At 38.7% G+C, this 21565-nt stretch overlaps 1 protein-coding gene across 1 annotated transcript in view; it reads right to left on the bottom strand.

Annotated features, from left to right (window-relative positions):
• Window positions 1-9370: 9370 nt before the first annotated feature.
• Window positions 9371-21565, bottom strand: part of LOC105703946 (synaptotagmin-6) — a 120194-nt gene continuing 107999 nt past the window's right edge. The window contains exons 3-10 of the mRNA XM_012432761.1: window positions 18047-18098; window positions 17693-17921; window positions 14748-14969; window positions 13496-13594; window positions 12920-13193; window positions 12096-12329; window positions 11850-12014; window positions 9371-11348 (exon numbers count right to left, since the gene is read on the bottom strand). Coding sequence (XP_012288184.1) covers window positions 11166-11348; window positions 11850-12014; window positions 12096-12329; window positions 12920-13193; window positions 13496-13594; window positions 14748-14969; window positions 17693-17921; window positions 18047-18098 — 1458 coding nt within the window. The 3' untranslated portion in view covers window positions 9371-11165. The remainder of the gene's footprint in view (window positions 11349-11849; window positions 12015-12095; window positions 12330-12919; window positions 13194-13495; window positions 13595-14747; window positions 14970-17692; window positions 17922-18046; window positions 18099-21565) is intronic.

The raw sequence follows: 21565 nt of genomic DNA on the forward strand, positions 1-21565 counted from the left end.
AAATCAGAGACTTCCTCTAATAAATGCCGACACATAAGAGTAGATCCTTACTTTCTTTCAATAGTCGGCGTTTAAGATATAAAAAAAATATTACCTAGTTATAGTTACTAATGACTGATTTTATCTCTTAACTTATCCACCGATCAATTCATCCGTATTTGTTCATATGGAGCGAAGTGGCATACGCACTGCATAGGAAGGTACGCACCTACATATGTAACAAGCCGACATGACGGGATTGCGTTATTTCGCACAACCTGCAACGCGCCGCATATGTTTCGGATCTGCGATTTCTCGTAACGAGATGATAGAATCTACCTTTATATTCCTGAATTAATATATATTTTTTTTAAATCAGAGATTTCTCTAATAAATGCTGATACATAAGAGTAGATCCTTAATTCTTTCCAATAGTCGGCGTTTAAGAAATAAAAGAAATATTAGCTAGTTATAATTATGAATGACCGATTTTATCTCTTAACTTATCCACCGATCAATTCATCCGTATTTGTTCATATGGGGCAAAATGGCATACGCGCCGCATAGGAAGGTACGCACCTACATATGTAACAAGCCGACATGACGGGATTGCGTTATTTCGCACAAGCTGCGACGCGCCGCACATGTTTCGGATCTGCGATTTGCGTGACGTCAACAAACGGACAGTTAACCGCACCGGTGGAAGCTCGACATACGAGGAGGAACTTTTAATTTTAACACCGAGGTATGCACCGCCGCGGTGTCACGTCGATTCGCAGGCCGCTTATGATCGGAATAACTGCATATTTCAGTATTCCGAGGCTGCACGCTCAAAACAGAAGTCACTAAAATGCGTTAATAACGTCTCTCCTCGTTTGAAATGAATACGACATCCGATAAGAGATTATTTATAAAAAATCAAGATGTATTTTCCTTCTTTTTAAATAATGTCTCGGTACCATGTCAAACTGTATTCAGTCGTCGAAAACGGTATTAATGTTATTGAGTTTTTTTTAGCACGGAAGAAGAAACTTAACGTAGATGCCTTGAAAAATAAATTCATACAAAATATAGTGAATTTTTGGTGTGGTGTATGGTGTGATTATTACAAATTAATTTGGAGGGAATTAAAGTGATATGAAAGAGTCATTCTGTATACACAAGACGTCAAAGTATTTATAAAACTTTTCTCCAAACTGGGTGCACCGAATAATTTCACTCTTTAACACGTGATCATGGAGACCTAAGGAAGAACGCGGTGCTGGTGAATTTTCATTTTTCACAAGAAAATGTAGTTTTCGTTCTAGTTTAGGTTAAATGAAAAAAAAAAGTTTCGTTTGAAAAATTAAATTTCACCAGAATCGCGTTCTTCCTTAGAGTCGCCATAATCACGTGTTAATGTTTCAAATGATTCGGTGCATCTAGTTTGGAGAAAAATGTTATAAACATCTTGACGCCTTGATGTATTGAATGACCCTTTCTTGTCACCTTAAATTTCAAGTTAAACATATGTATGTACATAGACATGGGATTAAATAATTCCCAGGAGAGTTTCACATTTTTACAGGACATTGTATAACACTGTATCGATCAAGCGATCGACACACCTTGGGTAAAAGAAAATTCTACCGACTGGGTTTCTTTCTTTCCTTGGCTTTCACGCGTCCCACAGCAAAGTTTATTCCCCTGTCTGTCCGTCAGCAGGCGCAGGGTTTTAACTGTAGAATCTTTCGGGAAAAAAGTCCGTACATAAGTCTGCATACCATTTTTCTCGCGCGATCGATGCCCATCGACGAAAAACCGGCGTCTCTTCACGGATACTAATCGCCGAGCGATTCCACAGTTATTTTGCGCGTTAATCAAATTTGTCACGCTGCTCTCGATTCGATCTCGTAGATCGAATTAATCCAGTATACTTGTGCAACGCGGACGTTATTTTCCGGGCCTTAAGATCGGACTCGCTCTCGCATTATGACCGAGCATACTTCTCTCTAACTTCTCTGAAAGCAATTCAGAGTCCAGTTAGCCGATCGATTAGTTACCCCCAGCAATGATCGTGCCTCGAAAATTGCCGCAATAACTAATTCCGACCGCATGATTTCTTAAACGTCGCAAAGTTAACCTGCGGATTCTCCTTATAAGAAAATTTGGGCGAATTAACGTAATTAATGTTTCGAATTATGACCGAGCATGCTTTTCTCTAAGTTTTCTGAAAGCAATTCAGAGTCCAGTTAGCCGATCGATTAGTTACCCCCAGCAATGGTTGTGCCTTCTTAAAGAAGTAACGTGAATTTGGATAGGTTCAAATACAAAATTACTTTTAAGATATCGACACCGGCATGAAACGTATTCATCGTATTGTTACAAACTTACTATCATTTTCCAGGGCAATGAAGTGAAACAAATAAATCAAAAGAAATTTTAATTATTATTACATTTGTCATTCAATATTCCAGTCATAAAGGATGAAAAGTGGAAATTAACGAAGGACTCACTTTAAGCAAACCAGTATCAATTTTTATGTTCTTTTCTTTAAAGTTTTTGTCGTAAAAGAAATATTATTTTTCAAGTATTTGTTCATTTCGGAGATATGTCGTATAAAGAGTTATATGCTTTCAACACTGCTTTAAAATCCCTACAATTATGAAAAGTAAAGTTTCGAGAAAAACACATGTAAAGTTGAATAAAAACTGACCGATCCCTTGAGCGTTGAAACTTTCACCATAATTAACCGTCTGTATTTAGTAGCGTATGCATATGCATCTACATATCCATATATAGAGCTATCAATGTATGTATCAAAAGTTGCCGACAATTGCATACCTTAGAAAGGATTATTATAATTGGGCCGACGTTATGTACATAAACTTTTCCCCGCTGATTGTTGCAGGGTAGCGACTCTATTTCCTGCGACATCGGTACCATATTTAAGGATATAATTTTCGATAATTTATATGATTAGAAGTATGTATTAAAAAAAATTGTTTTTTAACCTTCCAAATGCCCCCTCCCTGAATAATAAACTTTAATTGGTAGTTGATATTGTCTGAGGTGCGACAAAGAAAATGTATAAATTTCGTACTGTACGTAACGGAGGATGTTTCTTGTATTACTCGTGGAATTATCTACGGCGAACGTGGTGACATTCGGAAAGCAATTTGCTTTTTGTTTTAAGTTCTCGGAATCTGATCCTAGTTCTCAGAAGCCATTGGCCAGAAAATCCATTTCAATCGATCTCTCACCTCCATATCCACCATCGCTTTTCCCATTAATGCGACCAGATTCCTATACAATGTATCCGATCGATTTCCCCAGATGGCAAAAAATACCCAGCACAAATGTGACAGTAGGAATCGGTCGTGTAACTCTTTCCCGTCTTTATAGTCTGCCGCACAAGTCTATTAACCTCGTTCAACCCGGAAATTCAATTTCAATAAAGAATAATCATTTATCGAGGATATTGCAGATCGTGTTATTAGAACAATTCTCTATTTAAATTAAAACTTGATAAAAGTATCTTACAAGATTTTTATCCATCCTTGAATTTAACCCGGCTTTAATCACATAACGCGATTGCACTTGTTCTTTATTTATTACTACCTAGAGCATTGAGTACGGTGTCTTTAAACTTACATAACTAGTTAAAAAAGGGAAACATCGAAACGGCAAAACAATTTCGGTACACGTCATAGAACTACCGTGGGATTAAATAGACCATGTACAGATACCGTTCTTATGCCGAAGCTAAAGTTTGCTAGCGGAGCAAATTATTTGCTTCCGTGTAAGTACCTATAGAGTCGAGGACTTCAGAGCGTAGCCTTTGGTCACTGAGAAATCTGGCATTAACTAGCATTGTCTGAACAGAATGTCTGAATTTGGACCAATGCCGCGCAGTAAACCAAGCACAGAAGGCCAACACAGACACGCGTGGAATCCACGTTCGGCATTGGCGGATTAGATTAGCTTACTCCTTTGTACGCGGTAACAGAGGTGTCCCCGGATTACTAATGATTGACTATGTACGGTATACTAGTACGTCAAATTTGCATAAAAGTAAATTTCGCAATCTCGATAACAAAGGATATTCTTAAGACCTATGATAATCCTGCGCACACGTACACGGATGAAGGTACATTACGTGTGTCGGAAATAATTTCAAATTGATGGACAAATTGGACATACGGATGGTATCGTATAAAACAATTTCATGTAAGCACATGAATCGAAGTAGGTATCGACATTGAATACCTTCACATGGAGTCAGAAATTGTTATATAAATACCGGAAATTGACCTTACATTTCATTGTAAAGAAATATGTTAATTGTAAATGTTGATTATCGCGCCGTTGTTTGTTGTGTGTCAGTTTTATTTTTTCTTTATATTCTGAGGCGACAGTTCTTTACGGTACATTTTGAGCGACCCGCGCTTTCCCGTCGGAAGGAACGCAACCTGCCGTATCGACCGGTAGAGGAAACGTCACGAGAAGGTTTCGTCTCCGGCCGCCTAGTGGCAGCAGGAGCTAAGCCAATGAATCGAAGAACCCAAGCAGTTATCACATTTTTCATAGGTAATGGCACCTTTCTCAATTTGCAAATCACCCTATGTTCATGAACATCTTAAAGTACAATATTCTAGTATACCTTCCAGTGAAGAAAACTGAAGGAAAGAAGATTCTAGAGAAAAATCCCAGAGAAGAGAATATTTGAGACAGTGAGTACGTTACTTTTCTATTTCCCTCCTATAAAATATAGGAATTTAATGAAGCACTTGTTTCACGAACCTGGATATTATTTTTTGCCCAGTTCTTGCAAACTCTTGCTTAGGAAAAAAATGTCTGCTATAAGAGACAATCAGTAGGTTGTTCAATAACAGCATGGAGTTCAACAATTGAAATTTAAGATTTAATTTAAATTGTCTTTTTTGTACATTCATAAGCCGAATTGGAAATGTACATCTCATTTCTGAAGAGAAATTCCAAACGAATCTGGATTGTAGTATTCGTAGGACGTTATTTTGCGCCTAAATATATACCGCATACACGTAAACAGAAATTACGGGCATTCTATTAACGCCGGTGTTGCAATTGAATCAATCTCACGAGATGCAGAGCGTACTCAGCTATTGCTCCATTGCGAGGACGAGCAATATAATAACAGCCTTTCGAGAGATGACGTTTTAACTATGCGTCGTTGCACATTTCGTCGATTACTTTCTCGTTGCCCTACGTGTCGAGACAAAGTGCAACGAGCGTAGGAGGCATGTAATCATAATAATTGAGTACGGATAGGCCTCGTTGACGACTCCCTCATTACACCGCCCCTACCGGGGCCTTAACCGCACCATTATCTTGTAACCTTCTTCTCTGTCACTGCATCGTTTAACGAGGAGCTCCCAATTACCACGAAGTATCTCCTAGAAATTAATCCTCCTGCTGTAAACTAGGCTCACGAGCCAGAGCCTGGTAATCCGGTTTCAACCCCCCTCTAATTGTCGAGCAAAGATGCACCAAGCACTCGTGTAACCACAATATTTCTGAGGCTAATTCCCGCAATTCAATATTAAACGAATTAATTGAATAATTCAGTTTTACGCAATATCCAATTGATATCATCGGGTCATAACATCCGGATTTAATTAAGGTGAAGTGAAATACGTCGAGGAACTTGATCAACGTCGATAGAGATTTTTCTAAATGCCTACGTTGGCGACGTTCGCTTTTATATTGACAGCTGTACCGAATTATGTTGGGTATTGCACCAAATGGCATACTCCACCTGTCGTTTTCGTACAATAATTATAAAGAAATCGAAGTAAAACTCCAGAAATCCTCTGGATTCATGCTTTCTGGGACCCTAATTGACTGCAGAGGGACCCCTGCGCCATCTGTGATTTCCAGGCCGATTAAATTTTCTCTCCGAAATCTCGTATTACCATCGTTTTGGCATAGAAGGGTATACAACACTTTTTTTGCCCTTATCCCGTTCAAATGCGAGTTTATCGATTACCAGAGTGTTCTAAATTGTCGTAAAATTGTCCCGACCCTTTCGATTCTCATATCAGAGCCTTCGATAATTGTATATTGATCGAAATATGAGAGCTCGACGCCAATTTGGTTCTGGTCTGGGCTGAGTTAAAAAATGTTGTTAAAAAATCGAAATTTTGAATGTGTCAGGACAATTCTTAGATGATCAGGAGTGATGTGTCAAAGTTTCGGACTTCACCTTAAGGATGAATAAAACTAGTTCTCAGGGGGGAGAAAATCATCTGCAAATCGTTACGAAGTTTAGGAGAAGAACAAGGGAATTCCGGACGCCTGAGGAGGTGTCCTGCAGGGGAAAACAAACTGCATGCAAGAAAAAATGCTTGCAAGAGGGAAGTAATTTCGTCCTCGGGCGGGAAACGAAAATTACCGGAATCACTCAAACCTTTTCGATGAATGGCACCTCGACTATCCACAGCTGTCATAGAATCACTGAAACCTAAACTATGACGAATTTAAGGTTTTTTGGGTCGCTGATTTCAAATTTGTACTTTAAATTTCAAAGAAACAAAATGACGGTCTGAAAGTAACCATTTTTTGCGATAAAAGCTACTTTTCAAAATCCAAATTAGAGTATTCATATTTTCTGTAAAGTAGATTTCAATTTAATATTCTCCTCGAAAGAAACAAAATGGCGGACCGGCAGCAACCGCATGTAACCACTCTTTTCAGGACAATTCTTAGACGATCAGGAGTGATGTGTCAAAGTTTCGGAGAGTTTGGTCTAATACCCTTAAAAAAAAGTGTTGTATTCGAATCAATTGATTTGAAGGGGGTTTCACCACCTTAAGGATGCTTTCAAGATGAATAAAACTAGTTTTCAGGTGGGAGAAAATCATCCGCAAATCGTTACGAAGATTAGGAGAAGAACAAGGGAATTCCGGACGCCTGAGGAGGTGTCCTGCAGGGGGAAACAAACTGCATGCAAGAAAAAATGCTTGCAAGAGGGAAGTAATTTCGTCCTCGGGCGGGAAACGAAAATGACCGGAATCACTCAAACCTTTTCGATGAATGGCACCTCGACTATCCACAGCTGCCCACTGGACGTTGATGTCGGTTCGGCTTGCCGGCTTCGGTCGTAACTTCTCGCTCGAACACTCAAAAATCATCACTAGACCCTCGAAAAATGGACTCTATGAACTCGTTAAACCCGAAGCGCGTCCGAGGACTCTCCACGGAAGACTGAAAGCTCAGGGCGAATTAAGAAAGGACCCTCGCCGTGCCTCGCCTCGTTTTCGGTCGGAAAAAACCCAAACGGCGAGCGGCCGAGGGACAGCTTAGCACTTTGTAAACAAATACAAAAACCTATACAGATAAGTAGATCAGGGCTAGAGAGGTGAGACGTAGCAGAGAAATAAGACCTACTTCGAAACACCATCATATTTTGTACTTCCCCCCCGTATTCTTCATCATGACGCTTTTTCGTGACGCGAATTAGGCTTCCCTCTGCCAAACAAAGTTTCACTTCAGGACAATTCTTAGATGATCAGGAGTGATGTGTTAAAGTTTCGGACAGTTTGGTCTAATACCCTTAAAAAAAAAGCATTGTATTCGAATCGACTGATTTGAAGGGTGTTTCACTTCACTTTAAGTTCCTTCATTGTGCTAGTACATACACTTTAAAGGCTCTGTCAATTTACTGGCATTATATATTAACACTAAATCTACCGACGATTTATACCCCCATTACAAATACCATTTAAACCGGTCAATTTGACCCGCCGGTGGTAGGTTTAGTGTTAAAAGAGCAGCCAGGGACGACGCGTACTTTTAAAAGAATGTTTACCAACTTTTATTCCTGGAGTGAACAGTTTCAAGAGCCATTCGCGAGGAAAAATTCGAGGATGACATTTCCGGACATCCATTATCATTCACCCGTGATTACGTACCTCTCAATGAATGTCCTTTCTGGAAAATATGAAGAAAGCCTCCTTACATCTCCACACAAGACCACGATAATATCTGTTTAAAACGCTTATCAAGTTCCCGCTAGTTTCCTACGTAAAGTCTCGGATACAACTCGCACCTCATAATCGGACTTTGAAATAAAACGACTCGCAAATGATTCAGAGAATCTGAAATATTCCTTAAGAGCGCGGTTTTACGAGCCTCCCCCAGGGGGTAGTTCGGGGGTTGAAAGTTCCGGCAGACTTGGAAAGTCATTCGTCTACGTCGGGGCACCTCACGGGGAGCAACTTCCCCGAAGAATCTGAATAGATTATTGGCCCACCTCGGTCGCGACAAAAGCTCTCTATCTGGCTCTTTTAGGCTTTACTTATTAAGTTCACATTTTCCCGTAAAGTGGCGCTCAAGACCCGGCGTACTTGGAATAGCAATGAGAGGGCGGTAACCGTGTCGTCGGCCTTAGATTCCGGCCAAGGGTGGCCAGGGGTGATTGCGAGTACCGCTCAAGAGTTGACGATGCTCTTTCGAACAACGAGATACGTGATCGCAACTCCTTCCTAACCCGACACTGAGAAGCTGCCGTTGTTTTTCTTTATTTTTTTTCCTTCTCCAATCCTGAAGTCCACGTAGGGAGTTTGCTTTTTTCCAGCCCTTTGCACTTCGATGCCGCGTTTGTCTGTGGCGGAAATTTCACTGACACGTTGTAAAGCGATATTGTCACGTGGGGCGATATCTTAAGATGATATGAAGGCTTTGAGAAATTTAATCGAGGTCGATCAATTAAAATTTATCTTTGCCCTTTTCACTGGTAACGCCATTTTGAGTACTCAAGTGGTAACAAACTGGCGCGTCACGTTACTGACATTTATATTTATGTTGAACTCGTTTACAGTCTACGTTGAGAATTATACGGACTGAAGCGTTCCATATGTCATTTCGGTAAAGTAATGATGAAGAAATCGACGTAAAACTGTAGAAATACCGTGAATTCATTATATTATATAGTCTAGTTTACCTACAATCTCCATATTCATTTCCGCCAACTTTTCATCAAACTGACTGATCGCGAAATTGATCGGTTTCTGACTCGTATGATCTAGTGATTCGGCTTTCGAGGTACCATTCAAATGACTAATGTCACTGGTCCAGGTACTCACGAGCTTCGGCGAGGGGCCGACGTTGAACGATGCTTCAATAATTACACGTGCGCGTATGAAATGGCGGATTTAAGTGCAGCTAAGGAACGGCTTGTTAAGGCGAGTAGTTACATTAAGGTAAATGTACCAGTGGCCGAAGACCGGACCTAAGATGCCGTTCAGATTCCGATAATAATTTAGCATATAAAGACCAATATGAGGTACAAATGACTTAAGGTGAAGTGAAACACGTCGAGGATATTATACTAAAGTAAACGTTTTGCAAATATTTCAAATGTCTGGTAAATATTAAAAAAATGTAGGATATTCGTTAAATATATAGAAAATATAAGAGAAATATTTTGTGCTACTAGGGTGCTTTCATTGGCCTTTATAGTGGCTATTATAGTGTATCGACACGTGAAAGTAATCTGAGTTTAGGCTTTAACGATAACTACTGGAGAGTTTGTGTGACTTCAAGATGTTCAAGATGTTATCACAGAAAATGTCAATTTGGAAAATGTACATGAGACATAGAGTGGTAGTTAATTCGTCAAATGTGAATCCTTTAATCGTACTTTCGATGACTAGGATTCGATGATAAGAAAATAGAAGGATTAAGGGACTAGAAAGTAAAAGCTAATTTCTGGGCTCTGAAGGTGCATGGATATAGTAACTACCATTGTAACAGTCATAAGGATATTTAATTACGATATCAATTCGTAAGAACCGAAGTTTCGCAGAGTGATTTAGAGATTTAAAATCGAAAATCATCTACGATGTGATATGCGAATGTTGGTCGTACAATTGTTCCTTTTGTTCCTATCACTTGTAAAAATCAGACTTAAATCTTGTTAAAGTATATGCTCCGGTTCAGGCACGTAGAAAGTGGGACGAATAAATGAACGCACGCACGCCAAAGAATTTCCTTTTTCAATTTTAATGCTCGACGTGCGCATTCAGATTGCCATCGTTTAATGATTTAAGACGGATTCATTAAGCATTAGTCATCACATGCATAACATCTTTTAGGTCAATTTCTGATGGAATCATATTTGTTCCTGTTGCAGTGCTTTTATACATTTGTAACAGTTCCAAAGCAACGATACTTTTAGGCTTTCGATTAATTAAATATAGCGGATAAAATTAATCACCATATCAGAAGCCTTTGATATAAATTATTAATTATTATCCCATCCCTATCATTAGGCTCTTCATGTTTAACCTTAAATAGACAGTTATAACACGGTTTTGCCATAAACGTAGATCCCTTACGTAGTACACAATATTCGGGAAACATTTCTGAAACATCTGACACATCTTAATGCACGAAACGTTTTTTTCTTTTTTTTTGGGAACAAAAGGTTGTGGCGTTGCGCTGTGCGTGTAAGGACATCTCGGAATACTTCGAGATTAATAACCTGACTCGAAAGGCTTATTTCTTTTTTTAATTATCAGTAACAGCTGAGAATGATTTGAGCATTTGGGGGTGTAAATTGTGACAACAAGCGAACAAGTGCAGGACGATTAGCCGAACATAAGAGAAAAGTCTTCTTTGCAAATTGTCTCAGAGTAATAAACAGAAACGGCCTTTTGGAAAACACCTAACTGCTATGTAAATTATCGTTTAGTTTTGATGCATGTATTTTGATGCGTATTACTGAATCGAATCCGTTCATTACTGCTCTTTCTCAACTTATACGTAATGGCTGCCGTAATTACTCATGTATGAGAGGACAATAGCACGAACGGTATACCGTTTTTCTTCACAATGCTCATCTGGGCACGTGAAAGATTTTTCAGAATATATAGTCATTTTTTTTTGTATAGTGCGGTTATTGATATAACAATTATAAACACATCTGTTTTTTTTTTTCCGTTGAACTCTTATCGTTAATAATATTAAATCACTTTTACTCTGACGTTAGCTCACAGTGGTCAAGGTATTCGACCGTGGATGATTTTTTAAAAGGATTATGGATGCTTCTGGAGGCACCATAATTAACAGACGAGAATAGATACGAATGGTACGATAATGCCATTAACTGTAACGCATTTTTTTTTTTTTTTCGAATGTCGGCTTCGACGCCAAGAGAGTTAGAACTAATGAAGAGTGTGCCACATTGAAAGGGCTCCTGGAGAGCGTGTTACGTGGAGCCAGTGTTCCCGACCCTGGTTGTTCCCAGCTTCTGGTCCTATTCCTGGGATTGGCGCAGGTCCCAGGATGCAGGAGCCCACGATAACGTTTCCCCCGTTCAGGTCGCTATTAGAGTCCAACACGCAGATCTAACAAATCAGGAGGAATCATCGATTAGCAGGAAAAAGTTACACTTTTGGTCACCTAAATACCGGTAATTGTTACACTCCCAGGAGCATCGAGGGTGAACATTCAATGCAGTTGTTATGTTTCGTTGTACCGCCCAGATAGCATAAAATATTTATAGAATATAGAAAAGTTGAAAAATATTCCTCATGTATATGCGACATTGGAATGATAATTTAAGTACAATATTAAATTATGTACATATGATACCCTAGTAGCATAGAATAATTTCTACATATTTCTTTGTAATCTTTGCTGAATATCTCAAGCGACAGATTTTTCAAGATTTCTTGTAGATTTCATTCGAATTTAGTTTGATTGAATTTAGCACATAAATCCACATCCTATTAATATTGAAATATTTTCATAGAATATTCTATGGACCTCTGTGCTATGTATTTGTGCTGTCTGGGCGTTATATTTACGTAATATCTTCGTGATATTATTAATTGGGGAAAACGTACCTCGACGGCAGCTGTGAGCAGCGTCGAAGCTGAAATTTTAAACGAACGAGCCTCGTTCCAGACCGGATGTCTGGTCATCTTGTTTGGAGCCGTCTTCCACTTCTTCACCCTCCTATCCCCGAAAAGGAGGCTGACTTTACAATATGGATCTAAAGTTTCCTTGTTCTGAAATATTAACAAATATTAGACGATCGTTTAACTCGTAATTTGTAGAGGCTTAACACACCGTTGATGAAAGTATAATACCTCGGGAGGGAACAAATTTCTCGCCTCTAATACTCCCACTTCGAGTTTCTCCGCATTCGGAAGGTAAGATAGCGATACCAGGACTTCCTGTCTAGCTTCGGGTGGTTTTATATCTCGAGCAATTTCACCCCAAATTTCTGTGGGATAAGTGAAGGGCACCAATTGAAGCTCATCCATGGACACCCTTACGGTGCCGACTACGTCGTTCCTCGACAAGTGATCGTGATCGAATATCTGCGGAAGTATAAACGATCAAAATTAAATCCTGTTGTGTCAAGAGAAATTATAATTTCTAAATATTTCTTTGTAATCTTTGCTAAATATCTCAAGCGACAGATTTTTTAAGATCTCTAGTAGATTTCATTCGAACATATTTGAAATATTTCTTGAAAATCTCAATGACATATTTAGTTTCAATAATTTATACACATATAGAGAAATTATATTTTTTNCGTTACATATATATAAAATATAGGAGAAATATTTTGTGCCACTAGGGAAAGATCACGAAGGTCGTCCATTAATTAATTTCTATTCCATTTCGGACATTAACCGTGTTACCGCGACGTCGACCGTTTCTTAATTGGTCATGAGTCGAAATGATTGAAATATAAAGGGCCAGATCCGATCAATTCGAAACGATCGTGCGCAGCGTACAACTGTATCGCGTAATTGTATCGCACTGATTCGATTGTCGAGGCTGGCTGCAATTGTAATTAAATAACAGTTTTTAATGAAATTATCCCGGGTAGTTCGGGTGTTAAGGCCCTTTCGTTCGACCGGTGGATAGGGCGATTCAAAATTTCATATGATAGTTAAATTACCTGCAAAATCAGAGTTTTTTCTTGCAGATCGTCTTGGCTGACTGCGAATTTGAAATCCTGGTCGAATACTGGGTTAGGGTTGTTCTCGAATACGCTGGTTTGTCTTTCGCGACTGTCAACTTCCGGTACTAGGGTGACTTTTACGTATGGCTTGTTGAAACCCCCTTGGTTGATCCCAGCAAGATCGTGAGCCTCGATCAGATGCACTCTTAGATCAGACGTTTTGAAATCGTATTTCAGACGGAGATGCAGACGTCCCAAACTTTTCCCATCTCTGCGATCGAGTTTCATATGACAATCAGGGTGGAGAGAATAATGCGATAACAAATGCATACCAACTAACTCTTTGGGACATTCTGAGATGGTTAAGTTTCGACTAAGTTTAAAACAATCGTGTCTATAAATCACTCTTCGTTCCTCTGGCGACTTCAATTGTTTCCTTCAATTTAAGACTCAAATATATTACAAGTGCAATTTTTTTGAAGGATGTTTCCCATGTCAGAATTCCTAATTATTGTGTGCTATATTATGGTCTTTCTCATGTTTTTTAAGTAAGTTGAGAAGTTAAATTTTAACCTGCAGGAACTGAGAAAGAGTGGAGTTTCTCCTTGTTGATATAAGTCTGGCTGCAGAGTACCCAAAGGTAAGGACGGCGATGTTGGGCCACAGTCGTTGCTGCAAAAGTATTTTCAAGACTATTTAGGTTTAATGTTAATCCTGGTATCTTGTAATGAAACGTATATGGTCAATGGTAATCAAAGGGGTACAGCAGGTAACTTAGAGTTCTGATAACGCAATTAGTGATTGAGATTTTGAAATGTTGAAATTTTATGGAACCTAAGTCAAATTGCTACGGGCATATGTTATATTTTTATCGAAAGTTATTTGAAGTTCCTCTTTGATTTCTCCCACAGATGATTATTTACCAAGTTATAAACAATTAAAGTTGGCCAATCAGGGACAGGATACGATCGCGTTTTACGTGCGTTCCGGAGGCGCATTGCATCTCTCGGTCACTGATTTTTCACTTTATTTAATTTTCCGGTTATTCTCAGTTCATTATTAAATTAATGTCTTAAAGATAATATTTAACCTGTTAACTGCGAATTTACTGTAACGTTACGAATTACCGACGTGTATACACGTCGAACGCAGGTAACTGGTTAAATATTATTATTTAATTTAAATTTTATAATTGGAATAACTCTGAAGTCGTACATCACAATTGATCAATGCATTTCTAATTAATTAGATATTTCCTCTTGTGATATTCCTTTCTAATTGAATACCTCTCGCTTAAAAGTGTCAGTCGTTTCTTCCAAATCCTTAAATTTTACCTGCAAAAAGCAGCCTCCAATCGCCCTACCGTACCTCCACTTTGACTTAGTTCATCTGGAGTCATGAATCAGAATTTACCAAGCCAGTAATAATATCGATTGCTCAGCAAACGTTAACCACCACAGTTATGCACGTACCACAGGCTAGGGGGGTAACAGGAGCATATTGATTTTGGTGCACATCGGATTCTAAGGTGTTGGTAATATCAAGCCTTCTAGTAGTATTTTGTAAGATATCGAATGATTTCGCAAGAACCTAATGGACGTATTTCTAGGAGGTTTCCAAGACTTCAAAGATTTTTTTAAAACAGAGTGACATTCTTCAGGATTTCTTGCTACTTCGACAATGATATGACGCCAACCCAACAATGGACTTTTCGTCCTAGTTTGTTTTCCACGTTGAACTCTGAATTAACGTGTACCGCCTTGGTGATGTTAATTAAATGAAATATGGTTTCGTAGGTTGTAAGTGCTTCCGTGTTGTCGTGTACCTGTTAGAAGATCTGGGCGGAGGTATAAGCAGGGGTGAGCGACAGCTTCTGCCTGGTCTAGGAGCTGTTACAGACGGGGACCCACAGGAAGAGCCTGCACCCGTTGCTAAGGACGCGATCGAACCCTGAGAGGGAGAGACTGTTCCACTGTGGACGCCGCTGCAATTTGCAGGACTTCCGCACCGGGCATCTACTGACGCCGCTCGAGCTGGAGATGGTGGCCTGCAATTATTTTAACATAAATTAATATTTAAAATCGAGTCGCTTAAGGAAAAGTCATTTTAGCCGGATGAACTTTGATTTGATTATATAAATTAAATAATAAAAATGGTAAGGATTGAGATTTTCATAATTATTCAAGACACCGTAGAAAGATGTTTAAAGTCGCGTAAGTGCAGTCGTTTCATACGAGCTGGAGATGGTGGCCTGACATTATTTTAACATAAATTAATATTTAAAATCGAGTCGATTAAGGAAAAGTCATTTTAGCCGGATGAACTTTGATTTGATTATATAAATTAAATAATAAAAATGGTAAGGATTGAGATTTTCATAATTATTCAAGACACCGTAGAAAGATGTTTAAAGTCGCGTAAGTGCAGTCGTTTCATACGAGCTGGAGATGGTGGCCTGACATTATTTTAACATAAATTAATATTTAAAATCGAGTCGATTAAGGAAAAGTCATTTTAGCCGGATGAACTTTGATTTGATTATATAAATTAAATAATAAAAATGGTAAGGATTGAGATTTTCATAATTATTTAAGACACCGTAGACAGATGTTTAAAGTCGCGTAAGTGCAGTCGTTTCATATGTACAAGATGTATATTTTAGACGAATGTAAAATTATATTTACATGTACAAGAACGTGTCTCATTGAGTTAATATAAAAACTTATGACGTATCTCGGAAGTATCATTGACGAATGATGGAAACAAAGGAAATGTCCGACTTAATACGTTAATGATGCATTCCCGCTGTTTCTTCAGACGAGAAAATGGTGGAAGAATTGGATAATGATTCGACGACATCAAAGTAAAGAGAGCCGATAATACGTATTGATTGGTTCAATCGGTGGAAAAAGAGCATTGTAGACCACCTCTCGGTGGAATTGAGAAAAGGTTTACTTAAGAGGCATCTACCTAAAGGCAATTTTTATGCTGACTCTTTAGATGGAACGAGCAATTTATCGTATTTGTGTAAATGTCAGGCAACGTTACTTATTTTAGCATGATGATATTATTTTACATAAGAAATGCCGCGGTTGCGTATAGTTTGATAATTGGTACTATGTGGACAATAAAGCAGCAACGTAATAATAATGAATGGGCTATTAAGTTATAACATCAATACCTCCTCGTTTCATTTTTTGCATCTTCTTTAAGGTGATGTGAAAATGGCGTCAAAGAGTTCATGAAACTTTTCTGCAAACTGGGTGTACCCAATCGTTTCAAACTTTACAATACAAATGTGAAGATTTTAAGAAAGGTTCTGAGACCCATATTATTTTAATTTAAAAAAAATTTGTTTGTAGACATCTTTACCATTTTATTTTAAAAGAAATGAAATTTCATGGGTGTCAGGACCTTTCTCATAGCCTTCATCACATTGTAAAGTTTAGGAAGATTCAGTAAACCCAGTTCGGAAAAAAGTTTCATGAACAATTGACTCCTCAGATGCCACTTTCACATCTCCTAAGTACTTGACATGTTTCATTTGTATGCTGCGAAAGACATGATCAAAGCTTATTGTTAGTCTTAAATTTTCTTACAATTTTTCCTTTAGTTTTCTTGCCTAATTGTTGTTTTCTATACATGTATATTGTACGATTAGACACGTTTAATCTTGTCATTGAACTTTATATCTACTTATAGATATACAGGTAAATTACTGCGACAAGGAAATACAGTCTATCTGATTGATCTTATACATATGTTCATGACAAGAAGGTTTGAGCATTTTTTAGGTGATTACTGTCATGAAGAGATTCAAGAAATATACTTTATGGGTGGGGTATAATCATATTCGAACGATATGCCTATGATTACGATCGCACTTCACGTACTAGCAAGTTTGATCGTTCAATTTCCTTAGTTGGCAAATGGTTCCCCTGGTTCAGAAGTGCACATATTAAAGTTTCAGGCGGTTCCGCGCATTAACTTCGAAAAATAGATAGAACCTAAGTTTGCCAATAAACTCGCATAATAAAGTGTCAGTTCAGGTGACCCTTAAGGGGGTAACCATCGAATTTTACGAGAAATTTAAGCGAATTAACAAATGCAAATTTGATTCCACCTTTTACGAGTTCCGTTGACTTCATTCATCTCGTTCATTATAAATATTTACTAATAAAATTCTTTTCTGCTTAAGTGGATTTATCTGCGGTAGAAAACAACCACTGATATATTTATACGCACAAGACTATACCGCATGTAGTACCCTAGTAGCAGAAAATATTTGTCCTATATTTTCTATATATTTGACGAATATCCTAAATTTTTTAAATATTTACCAGACATTTGAAATATTTGCAAAACGTTTACTTTAGAATATTATCTCTATACTAAGGACGCGATCGAACCCTGAGAGGGAGAGACTGTTCCACTGTGGACGCCGCTGCAATTTGCAGGACTTCCGCACCGGGCATCTACTGACGCCGCTCGANATACAACAAAAAATAAAAGGCAAAATAACAAAAAATTATAAGTCGTTAAATTTGGTTCAATCTCCCTTATGACTTCTGTGGTAATAAAAACGTCAACTTATCTATAAGAAAAGAATAATGACTTTAATATGTCTTTAAACGTGGAAGATGAGCCATGGAATTTGTTTTTAATATTTTGCAGTCCGATTTAAAATGAACGAGGTACTTGACACGGTGAATATTTTTGGGTCACCAGTGAAAAGTCGAACGGCTGAAATGTAGAAAAACGTTTGGAGACCTTGAGCTTCTGTCGGGTGGGTAGGAGGAAGCTGTAGGTATCGGGTCCACGTGATGATGGCGGCCATCCGGACCGAAAGCTCTGATTTGCGGAGACGATCCACGATGTACCGAAGGACCCGAAGCTCCTTCCAGGGAGCTTTGACAGCCGACGGAAGAATTTCTTCCAAAAGTTCTGCCCCCTCCGGATCCTCCGGGGTAGCTGCGGCTTTGATGTGGTAATACTGCTCCTAAATGTTAAAAAAGTTAAATACACATTGTATTCGATATTGGAGCCAGCGCGATAATTTAAATAGTATTTATCCAATTGGACACTACTCGAGAATAAAAACTCCAATTGGAGGAAGCGTCATACCAGTGTCCGTTATTGGCTGTACAGCGTACTGTTCCTTTGTCACGTTGAATTTCTGTAATCATAAGTACCGTTTATTGTTAAACAGAAGTATTCGTTTGTAATTTCTGTAGGTATATTTTGCTTGTTAGTAGTAACAGAAATGAAGAACATTGATGAAGAAATAAGGAATAACTCGGTGCAATATCGAAACAGGAATGATTCAGTGTCTTTGATAAGTAGGGCGAAGAAGACGCCAAAGATGAAAAATTAGGTTCTCAGAAAAGATTTTTTACGTAACAAAATTTGAGAAGTAGTACCAGTCGTTTTGAATACGCACACTTTTCATAAATTCATGTTCAATTGGTGTTTCTGATTTTAAAAAATTGATACTGGAAAAATTATATTTTCAAAAGCACTTAGAAAATCGGTTTATGGGAAATAGAAATGCATTTCCCTCCATATTTCCGATTTCATGTCACAGGGAGAGAAATACTTTTTACACCCTTTCGAGTTTTTTATCAACATGGAACTTTGTAAACATGGAATCGTTTATGATAACATATTTACATAACGATTTATGCATGTCCTCCTGAATGTTGAAATGCAATTAATGTACATGGAGAAATTTTACTTCTGGTATTTTAACTTCTTTTTCTCCAGTGAAACTGTTACTTGTCTATTATGGATCTACAGTCTAAACTCTAAAGGATCATACGAACCAAATATTAATGTATTCTTAAACCCGAACAAAAAAACTGAGTATTTTAAAATGAATACTTCCTATTTTGACCGAGTGCCGAGAAAGAGACTAGAAATTGTTCCGTTTCATATGCAACCTAAAATCATTAATAACTTACCGAAATATACGTAATTGATGAAAATGTTTCGAGATATCTTAGCATAACATTAATAAATTTAATAAGGCATTATATCAATTTCATATCGCTCACACCTTAACAGTAGGCCAAATTGAATCTAAAGTTCTTGCGGGGAAAAAGAAATAAAATGTAAATACACGTACGAAGAATGAAATTGTTGCAATTAGATTTGAATACGTCGAAAATCGTTTGCGCATGCGCGGCCTCTTCAAACTTATATTACCACATAAAAGAAGAAGAGCGGTATAACGAGGGCGTATTATTGCACCGCTCGGATAAGTCTGACCAAATAATCGTCGAGCTACGTAATTAGCCCAATTAGTGCGGCACTCGTGTTTTCGTTCTCGCTCGTTTTATCTTCGTGGAGCTTTTTGCTCGAAAAGCACTGAACAATCGATGAGCTTTACTTATTCTTGAACTCGTCGCCTCGTCGACATGGCGTACGTCACACGTCCCGTTAAATGACGCTCCTGACCCAGATCGCAGTATTCCCCCCATTGTTCAAGTTCTTTTCTGTTCTGCGTTATTCTAATCCGACCGCAGGCTCTTTGTTTTCGATATTTGCGATCGCGAGTTCCTCATGACTTTGACCCACATTTCCCTCCGCAGTCGCTAACGGTTCACTTTTTCCCTATATTATTCGCCATCAATTCAATTATACGTCTCTTTGAATGCAATCACGAGCTGCGTATTTCCGAGTAATTACAGACAAATTACGTTTGAAAAGCGCGCCGGAGAATTTAAGTCTCTTCAACAGAAATATTCCCCAAAGCGCTTCCATTAAATGAAAAATGTTAATTCCAACGAATGAAAACGTTGCATATCTAGCCGAACATGAAGTATTCATAACAAGATTCGATAACTGGATTTCGTGACTCATAAGCCTCTTGAATCTTACCGTTCAAATACATGCACATGTATTCGTCTACGGAAAGAAAATCTTTTAAAATAATCATGAATTGTTCTCATGTAAAAGTTCTAATTTGATAATATTCTACCCTCGCGTTACAATCGAAAGCAAAGTGCTACAATTTTTGGAGGTGAATTCAGCACCCTTGGTCCACGACGTCGTAGAAAAAGAAAAAGTACTTGTCGATTAGGTCCACCCACCCTACATTTATAAAATGTCCGCCCGTCGATGTACCAAGACGAAAACTGTAGCACAAGGTTCCGAGCATGTCTCGGGGTGTAACTTGAATCTTACCGTTCAAATACGTGTACATGCATTCTTCTATGGAAAGAAAATCTTTTAAAATAATTATGAATTGTTCTCATGTAAAACTTCTAATTTGATAATATTCTACCTTCGCGTTACAATGGAAGGCAAACGTTGCTATAATTTTCGGAGGTGAATTTAGCTCCCTTGCTCCACGACGTCGTAGAAAAAGAAAAAGTACTTGTCGATTATTTCCACCCACCCTACATTTATTAAATGTCCGCCCGTCAATGTACCAAGACGAAAACTGTAGCCCAAGGTTCCGAGCATATTTCGGGATGTAACTTAGATTCGTCTATGGAAAGAAAATCTTTTAAAATAATTATGAATTGTTCTCATGTAAAACTTCTAATTTGATAATATTCTACCTTCGCGTTACAATGGAAGGCAAACGTTGCTATAATTTTCGGAGGTGAATTTAGCTCCCTTGCTCCACGACGTCGTAGAAAAAGAAAAAGTACTTGTCGATTAGGTCCACCCACCCTACATTTATTAAATGTCCGCCCGTCAATGTACCAAGACGAAAACTGTAGCCCAAGGTTCCGAGCATATTTCGGGATGTAACTTAGAATCAAGATGCGAAATTTTGAGAAACTGCGCCTTGAATGCCTCATTTGAAAATATTCTACCCTCGCGTTACAATCGAAAGCAAAGTTGCTACAATTTTCGGAGGTGAATTTAGCTCCCTTGCTCCACGACGTCGTAGAAAAAGAAAAAGAAAAAGTACTTGTTGATTATTTCCACCCACTTTAGATTTATTAAATGTCCGTCCGTCGATGTACCAAGACGAAAACTGTAGCCCAAGGTTCCGAGCATGTCTCGGGGTGTAACTTAGAATCAAGCCTCGGAATTTTGAGAAACTGCGCCTCGAATGCCTCATTTGAAAATATTCTACCCTCGCATTACAATCGAAGGCAAGAGTTGCTACAATTTTCAGAGGTGAATTTAGCTCCCTTGGTCCACGACGTTGTAGAAAAATAAAAAGAAAAGGTACTTGTCGATTATTTCCACCCACTTTAGATTTATTAAATGTCCGTCCGTCGATGTACCAAGACCAAAACTGTAGCCCAAGGTTCCGAGCATGTCTCGGGGTGTAACTTAGAATCAAGACTCGGAATTTTGAGAAACTGCGCCTCGAATGCCGGCGTCCGAGCGACCAAGGCGAAGTGGAAACATCGGAGGGGTCCGATCGATGGGCCAAAGGGGCGAGAGAGGCTCATGATTTTTCGACGGACTCGTAAGAATGTTTCTCCGAGGCCAAGGCGGGCTCGACCGGGCACGAGGGGTGAGGTCGCCGGAGGCTCCCTTTCACGGGTCGATACTCTATGAGCAGCGCGGGCGGAACCGTAAAGGCACCCCTGACCCTGCAGCCCTGCGACCCTGGGACGTCCCGGTTCCGCCCACCGGGCTAAAACACCAAATCCGTGCCCCTAGGCTGGTCCTATT

This window comes from Orussus abietinus, unplaced genomic scaffold (genome assembly GCF_000612105.2).
Source record: "Orussus abietinus isolate OABI.00-Male unplaced genomic scaffold, Oabi_2.0 scaffold36, whole genome shotgun sequence".
Lineage (NCBI taxonomy): Eukaryota > Metazoa > Arthropoda > Insecta > Hymenoptera > Orussidae > Orussus > Orussus abietinus.